The sequence below is a fragment of the Pinus tabuliformis genome, chromosome 4_2 (genome assembly GCF_031772625.1).
Source record: "Pinus tabuliformis cultivar Carrire ecotype Pingquan chromosome 4_2, CPIR1, whole genome shotgun sequence".
In the NCBI taxonomy this organism is placed as follows: Eukaryota; Viridiplantae; Streptophyta; class Pinopsida; order Pinales; family Pinaceae; genus Pinus; species Pinus tabuliformis.
The window spans coordinates 1102964330-1102973930 of NC_142304.1; the positions used below are offsets into that span (position 1 = coordinate 1102964330).

Genomic DNA, 9601 nt, shown 5'->3' on the forward strand with positions numbered 1-9601 from the left:
TAGGAAGATGATGGAACATTGTTTAAGTATTCCCCATCTGGGGAGATGCAATTGTACAAGGAATGGATCTGCTGGCATTCTGACTGGATAAAAGACACAGGTTGATACGATTTATGATATGGATTCCTTGTAAGGAATCAAGAAATGCTGTAAACATATCTAAAGAATGTAATTTTAATTTGCAGAATGAAATTATGATTTTTCCACAGAAAATATCAACATACATTGCTAAATTGTGTTGGTGATGTTGCCATGACATACAGTGCAGGATGGGTTCTTTCAACAGAAGATTTTTTGATAGAATGCACCAGTCCTTTCGAACAGTCTACATATTCATTATCGATAAAACCAGGTTCAACAGGCTTCCTTTCACAAATAGAGCCTTTGTTCCAAGAAGTTCTTATCAAGTTGCCCTTTTCATGAACCTCCATGTCTTCACTTTTCCGCTTCTTTCCATGACATCCCTTGCCATCAAATACTGGAGATGAGAGGATCTTTTCTGGATCATGAAGAAATTCATTTGTCTTGAGGCAATTATCTACTGTGGGATGTTGATATATTTTTAATTCCTTTGGAATATGATCAGTAAAACAATCTGAAATTTGGTGTTTCTGATATATTTGCGAGTCTGTTGTGTTTTCATGTGTTGAGCTCCATTCCCTTTGTGATAAGAACAACATATTATTTCCATGATCGATTTTTGTCTTCATGTCCAGAGGTACCAAGCTACTAGCTTCCTGCATTGTACATTTGTTACAAGTTAAATGTTGAGATAATTTTGCTCATTCTTTGAAATCTTTGTTTAATCATTATGCACCTATAGCTTTGGCTGTAAAACCAAGGATAGATTTCTAGTGTAAGACATCACATTGCTGAAAGCGTTATTTTGATCTTTGAAGATACATATTTGATCTGAAAACACAATTAATGAACTTCTCCATGATTAGACTGCCTTACAAATCTCTTGCCTATTAAATTCCTGCAATCTATGTGCCTTGGAAGATAAACATGCAATACTTGTGACTCACTTTTTGATAGCTACTCGGAATTAAATAACCCCAATAATATTTTGACATAAAAGATTTATTACTGAACACATCATTTACAGAATGCTACTCAATTCCATCAGATTAAACCTAATACTTTGAAATATATCTTCTAACCTCTTCAGTCATTGCTCTTGTATCTGAATGTGCATATGGTTTCACTGAACCAGATTGTTTGACAACAGAGCCCTCAGCCTTTGTTGGAGTGAAGTGAGCACATATTTCCTGTAGTTTTCCTGAACCTGATTGTTTGGCAACAAAGTGATCAGCCTTCAATGGAGTGTAGAAGGCAGGTACTTCTTGGAGTTCTACTGAACTAGATTGTTTGACAACAGAGCCCTCAGCCTTTGTTGGAGTGAAGTGAGCATGTATATCTTTGAGTTTCACTGAACCTGATTGTTTGGAAGCAGAATGCACAGCCTTTAATGGATTGTGACAAGCACGAATTTCTTGGAGTTCTGCTGACCCAGATTGTTTAACAGCAGAAATCTCGTATTTATTGGAGAAAAGATTTTGTTTGACAATGGAACGCTCAGCCTTTGCTGGAGTGAAGTGAGCATGCATTTCTTGGAGATTTGCTGAACCTGGTTGTTTGGTAGCAGAATGTATGGCCTTCAATGGGGTGTAGCAAGCACATATTTCTTGGAGTTCTACTGAACCAGATTGTTTAACAGCAGAATCCTCATATTTATAAAGATTCTTTCCAGTCCCTTCCAGTCCTATTCCCTCATTGTTCACTCTTTGAATGAGAAGAGATCCTTTCTGGTTCTGTCCTTTACTATTCCCTTGATTTATACTATTTGCATGAGAACTGTACGCATCATGTTCTAATGAAGATTCAATTAGTCCATAGCTGTGCTTTGCCATTAATTCTAAATCAACTTTTGAACTTCCTTTATTTTGGTTATTACCTGACATAATTTCAAACGTAGACACCCTCAATTCTACATAGACAGGATCCTTTGGCTCTATACACTTTTCTGCATCCCAGAACATTTCTTTCTGTTTTTGTTTCTGTTCCCCCTCAAACTGAATAAAAGAAGAGTCATTTACTGACATTACTTTGGTATCATTACTCTGCTTGGCTGTTGCAGACTCAATGCTAGACTGCCTGAATTCCATATGCAGTGTCGCTTTGGTGTCATTGTAGTGCCTTGTTGTGTTGATCTCGGTAATGGGTCCATGTACTTCATCATCACAACTCTTTAATTTTATTTTCTGAGCAGGGCTAATTAACCCCAATTCTCGTTGCTGATGTTTCACTTCATCTGGTGTCAATTTGATGTCTTCATTGTTATTTACTAACAAGGTCCCACCGGTGTTTTTGTCGGTTTCAGAAGCAATTTCACTCGTAGGAAGGTTCATTTCTCCACATGGTATCAATTTGGTATCTTTGTTGTTCTGAGTTGACGACATCTCAGTGGTAGCCCTCTTCACTGGTCCCAATTTGGTATCCTCGTCAGTCTTGGCTGAAAAGATTCCAATAGTGTTCTTGCCATTTTTGGATGCAATCTCGATGCTAGACTGTTCCACTTCTTTATCTGGCATCAACTTGGCATCCTCACTATTCGTAGCTGGCAAGGTGCCAATGGTAGGTTTCAACTCTGAAATTTTTTGTGCCAGCAATGAGTCTAAATCAGGATGCATGTTTGCAAAATCAAATTTAAATTGTTTTTCCTCAGTCATCCTCATATCCTCCATTCCTTCAACATTACCCAAGGTATCATCATCACAAACAAGTTGCCGTGAAATCGGTTGTTTAGGTTTGGTAAGAACCATGGAATTCCCTTGTGAAGGACCCCTGGTCCCCCCTACTGGTGTTTTAAAATCTTCTGTTGCAGGTGTCCTCCCTTCAATTTCCATTGCAGGTGTTTTGACTTCTTCCATGGCATTGACACATTCTTTGCCAGGGACCATAAGCTTACCAAATTGCAGGGAAAATGTTGTGCAGTCCAGTGTAATATCATCTGTCACAGGAGAACGGGCACTCATTCCAGGTGCAATGTGCCACAAGGAAACTGGCCCAAAGAACTCTCCTTCTGCACTGCAGAAACCCGTAAATTATGCTTGTTACAATAAATTCAGACAAATGCATACATGTGCTATATTTGTAGAATTGGCTATGTGCATGTATTCAATTAGAAGAGAAACAAAATGGCATCAATTCACACCACGTATTAATCAATTCAATTGTGAGTCATTATGGAATGGCATCCATTAGTGCATCCAATGAAGGAGAGCTAACAAAGTTATTGAAACTCTATCAATGCAACCATTAAAATACTTGCAGAAAATAAAAGGTATAAAGTCCCAATTGACAAGCACAGCCAACTGTTTTGGTTGAGTTTGCAGATTCAGTAACTTACGATGACACAAATTCGCAAAATTGTTTAAACTAAACAAAGGTAAATTCAAATTGCCACGTACTGTTTCTAGCGATACCAAATAACAAATAAACCAAAAGTAGCTGCCATGACAGTTGAAGGGCAGAAAAAGATGCCATATGCTTTGCAGAATAGATCAGTAATATTGAAATGTTAATCAGATTGTGTATTCAACAAGTTTTCAAGTTATTTCACCAAAAGACGTATTTAAAAGTGCAACTGTTCTCAAAAATGTAACTGTCATAATCCCAAAAGCCCGGGAAAATAATGCAGTCATAAAAGTATAAAGCATTCATAATTTTACATATTTTCACCATCTACTTGTGAGTTGAACAATATCCTTTGCAAGGGCAACCTCTTGTATCACAAATAAGCAGTCCCAATGTTAACTGTTATTCTCTTCATCATAATGAGAACAGATATTGTCTTTATCTTATATTGTGATCAGTTTTAATCAATTCAAAACTGTCAAATTGCAGAACTTTAATGTGGCAATCTACGTTAGTATAAAAATGTATCCTAAAACACCATCTGGAACTGACCTTCGCCAGGCGTTCCTCGGTCAGACATGCTACCTGGAGTATCTGCTTCGTGAACGAATTGCTCAGATTCATTTTCTTGCAAGCCAGATGTTGGTGTTGACTGCAGGTGATCATCAACATCTTCATCCTGTAATAACTTGAGACTGGGTCTCGGGGAACCACCTGGCAGTGTCCGAACCCTGTCTTCTACAGTGTTGGGTTTATTATCCGGGGGTGTTTCATAGTCTTCATCTCTGTCAAAAACATGCACGGAAGTTATCTCTGCAAAGCTCACTCGTCTTGGCTTTTTCTTTTTCTTGAGACAGGACTCCTGGTCAAGCTCTGTTGAAGATATCTCATCGCCATCCTTGGCAACATGAGTAGCACTCTCTTTCTCTACCGATTCCATGGTGACAAAATCGACTAATGTGGAACCCCCAGATACTCCAAAACCAAACAATATTCTTCGGGAACCCTGCAGATTTAATTAAAGCTAATCAATTTTCAGCTGCCGTTGAAAAACAATTAATAGAATTCAAACATTAAACCAAACAATAGTCTCCCGACCCACTAAACCCACATATTTAGCCAAAACTAACCAAATTCTTTAAACACCAATTCAAACCCTAAACTGGCTCATCCCACCTCAAATCCTTCAATTTTTGGAATCCCAGACGACGGGATTCAAGGACACAATCCCTTGCATTCCCTGAACCTTGTAAACCTCACAACTGTATCAAAATCACTAAATATATATGAATCCCACCAAAGGCGTTGAAATCCTTGAATCGTGCCCAACCCTACCAGTAATATTGAAATTTTAAACCTTGACATGTCAAACAATAACATCAAAACCCTTGAACTTTGAAATGCTGGAAACCTTTGAAACTTAAAACAATACAGACCATCTAATTTTGACCAAAATATCTCTTCAAATGTCTAAACCTTTAAACTAGCACATTAATAAATTTAGTTGATGTACACTGATAGGCACAATTTTCCACCTTTTATATAAGGTTTGAACGCAAATCAATGTGTGGATGTGATAAATGTAGTACAATAAAGAAAATTCGGCATCATGCTTTTGAAAGTTTTGAATTTTAATACCCTCTCTTTTCATTAGATTCCATAAGAATACATTATGTGTGATTGTTTTCTCAAACAGAAAGTTTGAGTGCTCCATTCAGCCAAACAAGGCATACATGTAAAAAAGGTGTCTTCACTAAGTTCCATGGTGAATATGGGGGCATGGATTTGCTTCATCACTTTAATATCTACAAATGCTTACAGTAGCTGCTTCAGTGATTTCATGTCGATAACCGCTCGCAAAACATGTGAGTCAGATGGGGACGTTTGAGAACTTCAAGTTCGATATTATCTAGGCCCAGTGTTGAGGCTGAATAACTCTTCAATGCATGTAGACCAGAAAACCATTCTTTGAATAGAACTGAGAATAGAATCCATTATCATCATGGTCTTGTGGGTTATATGAAGGTTGCACCCCAACATCGAGATGATTCAATTGTTTGTTCCCTGGAAGAATCTACTTTCAATAATAAGAGGGTTCTAAAAGCTATCCGAATTAAACCAGACGAAATTTTCTGCAAGGCCATGGTTGACAGCTAGGGTTTACAGACGGATCAAATCTTTAAGAAAACATATATAACAATTTCTCTTGATTAAAATTCCAGACGAGGAAACCTTGAATCCTCAAACCTAACACTCACAGAATTTTGCTGTGATAAAACCGAGCACTTCCAAGGAGATGACAAATTTTGCTGCGATCAGGCACTCCGAAGTCCTCCTTCTCTGTTTGCTAAATTCTCATCCAAGCTTGTCCAACAATACAGAGTGGTCTAGCAGTCTGTGTGCTCAAAAGGATGGACGGAAAATTGAAACGGTTGATTTCTCAAACGAAGTTACTAAGGGAGGACGGGTAAACGACCAGTAGCTGTTTCAATTTCAATACTAAAAAATGTGTTAAATTCTTTTGTAACGCGCAAGAGTGTTGGCTGAAATCACAGCGGTCCATACCCATATCAGACTTCAGTGGCCATAAAATCTCAACCAACTATTCAATAAAAATAATTGAATTCTGTAAATCTACATCCACCCTGAGTGAAATGGATACGCCTATCGGCGTAACCAGACTGAAACCCTAAGTTTCAGCATATGGTTAAATAAACTGAAATCGCTAAAACAAAACTTACCTTGTTCTTGTGCAGATGAAAAATTTAGCTCCAGTTCCTCTGAAACACTGTTAAAAATGGTGATTAAGTATTCTGGTCAGACGGGTCAGCGCAATTTAAAACGAAAGGCGGGAAACTGTTTGAACGTTATTAATCTTTCATATATTTGCATATAAGTGACGTTAGATAAAGATTACTCGAGGTGACATCAGGTACGGTAGAGACTAATCATACCAATGGAGTCTTGACAAGTGGACCTGTTTAGATTAGGTTTAGTATCATGTCGTTGGCATTTTATATGGATTATACTTTGATGGTTTGTCCGGTATTATGACATGCCGTGGTGGTTAGTTAATAGTTGTAGTTTACTGATTTAGTATGGATTTGGTTTTTATTAAGGTATTAATGATGCGGATAGATATGTATATTTTGAAATTGGAAGAGAGCTTTTAGATTGAATAGTGAGATGTATTTAATTATTTTTTTTAATTGTTTAATGTTAATTTTGTATGACGATTAAAATCAAAACCACAAATGAAGAGTAAGTAAATCTTTAACAGTGTTATAGGGTAAATAGTGGTCGATTAGGGAGCAAATATTAGTCACTCTATGCACGGGTTTGCAGCGACTCCCTTTGTCGTCACTAATAAAATGGTAAAAACTCAAATAGTGACCATGTCACAAATGGGGTTTAGGTCTTCCATTCCATCAAGAGTGGAGAAAGCAAGTATGTTGAGGTCATAGTGTCGACTCTACTACATGTCTCTAGCATAAACACCACTTGAGTGATTAGGGAAATCGTGGCCATCAAGCTTGTCCATCTGACGACTAACAAACATCCCACGTTGGTCCCAAGTTCATGATGCTCTCCATTGCATAATTCAAAATTTTGTGTAATTAATTAATGATTGATTTGCACTCTCTGTTACCGATACCTATTATTATTCACTAGCTACGAATTAGGTGGTGTACTAATTTAAATTATATGGATTTCATTGTGGCATATTAAATTTCCTTAGATTATGGGGCAAAGAATGTAATTGTAATAAATGTTCGAAAATAAATAACAAATTATATTATAAAATTTGATTGAATTTTTAATGATATGAGTTGATTTGGACAAATCTTGTTACCACAACTGGATTTCAAGAGTTTTGTTTTGTAAGGAAGCCAACATTTGAAACTTGTGGCAGTCATGAAGAGACACCAAAAAAGATTCAAACATGGGGTTGGTGTGGCCTAAGGTGGGTGCAATCCCCGAGATATTTTGATGACTTGAATGCCATTGGTTTGTGGTCTTTTAGACTAGAGGTTAGTCTCGAAGTCACTAACATGCTAGCAATTGTGTGTGTGTGGACGCGCACACACACATACAATTGCTAGCATGTTACATGAATGATAAATTGATTTAGAATTGGGTAAGTAAGTGCATTAACCACGATGTACATCTCTACTCATTCCATAGATCTTTGTAAGATACTGATCAAATCCTAAAAAAAAAAAAAAAACAAAACAAAACATTATTCCCTACAAAATTAACTTACTTTGCGCTCACCTTCTTGGACATTAATGTTTTGTTTTATGATATTTAACATTTTCCATAAATAATTATATATCTAAGATTCCTCTTATATTTGATATACATCTCTAGTTTACAAAACTCGAGATTGTATATATTTTTTTGATAAGTTTATAATTAACCTAAGTTCCTTTATGTTTAATATAAACATTGAGTTTACTAAACATAAAAGAACTTGAGTTAGTTATATCAAGTTTACAAAACATGGGATGGTATATCTTAATTTTCAATATTTAATGTTTCTAAACAAGCTCCTTTAGAATCCATTATTTTTATAAGCATATTTCAGTATTTGATATTGATGAAATGAAGTGTTATTTCCGTTGCATCTCTATATTTACGGTTAGATCTGTAATTTGTTGTATTCCTGTTTAAATTTCAGATCAATCTTCTATGTGACAATGTCAACATTAATTTCATCAATTCAGAATACTCATCCACTATATTAGCAACAATAAATTTTTCTTCATTCCCAACATCATCCTTATTTTCATCCTCTATAGAATTTTCATTGGCATTGCATCCATTTTCATTGCTTTGCTTCTGTTCTTCTCAATCCTTTTCCGTTGTGTTTGTTTTTTTATAGCTAAATCTCCAACACTTTGTTCTTCCACCTTAACCTCTGCCACAACTGCAACATCTTCAACCTACATCTGCAAAGAAACGAGAGCAGTGGTGATGTCTAAAGAAATCATTACTTGATCCCACTGACCAACAAGACGATTTAACATGAGTTTGTTTGGCCTTTAAATAGGCTACATCGAATATGAATACCATGGGAAAAACCATGGTTGTCCATTGTTGAATTTTTTAACTATGGTCAGTCTTCAAATTTAATATTTTAGCTCTTGATGTATTTTAAATGATTAATATAAATCATGTTCTTCATACTATTGTTAAAAGATAAATTTTAAGGCATGCTTTTCATGTCCTTTTCAAAAGAGAAAATTTGAATTTTGATATTTGAATTTTTGCCTTGAAACAAGCCAAGTCAACCCTCCTCCTAGGAACGTTGGCCCTAGTCAAAGAGGCACCCATTCAACATCACAAGATGACTATATACACAATCATTTCGTCCTCCTCTCAAATAAGCAACTTGACTTTCTGGGGCAAACAAGAAGTTGAATCTGAGGCAAAGAAGAAATTAGATCCGAGGGAGAGAAGAAGTAAAATATAAGGGAAGAGAAGAAGATAAATCTGAGGCAAAAAAGGACAAATCGAAGACAAAGTTTATGGGAATACCAAAGTAGCAGGACCAAAATTCTTAGGTGTAGAAGCAAGCCAAATTTCTACCCTAGAAAACCAAATTTGGCTGAGGTTCTTGGGAGTTGTTTGTATTGATTAGGAGGTAGTTTGGCCAGGTTTGACCGAGTCTACTTTGTTGGTTAGTTTGACCTTGTGATTGACTAGAAGATCTAGGTGTGTCTCTTGTTGAACTGAACAATTTCTTTAAGGAAAAGGTTGTTGGGTTTTCCCCCATGTGGGTTTTCCCAGGGTAAATGTTTGTGTTCTTGCTTGGCTGTCTCTTTATGATCCTACTGGAATTTTTGTTTCTACTATTAAGATCTTTTGTGTAATTTCTTTATGATGAATTTGAATGCAAGAGAATATTAAAGTAGAAAATCATAAGAAGTGATTATCAGTTAGAAGATCTTCTGATAAATCAACACCCATGAACCTGGATCTCGAAAAACAACTAGTAACTTGACTGTGTCAAGTTTACTCGAACCACCCTAACAATGCAAATGTTTTAAGTGTGGTAGAATAAGTCATTATGCTTTTAAATGTCCATGTGGAAAATTAGATAGTGATGATGAAAAAGATATCCTAACCATGAATTCTCAAGCTATCGATCATCAAAATGAAGATTTATATTCAAAGG

The 9601-nt window shown here is 36.2% G+C and overlaps 1 protein-coding gene across 1 annotated transcript; it reads right to left on the minus strand.

Moving 5' to 3' along the window:
• Positions 1–215: 215 nt before the first annotated feature.
• LOC149173512 (uncharacterized) lies at positions 216–6151 on the minus strand. Its single transcript, XM_089426720.1, has 4 exons — positions 5679–6151; positions 3973–4426; positions 1164–3085; positions 216–737 (listed from the first exon to the last, which is right to left on the minus strand). Exons 2-4 carry the CDS (start codon positions 4358–4360, stop codon positions 216–218), a joined length of 2832 nt encoding a protein of 943 aa, XP_089282846.1. The 5' UTR covers positions 4361–4426; positions 5679–6151.
• Positions 6152–9601: the final 3450 nt, after the last annotated feature.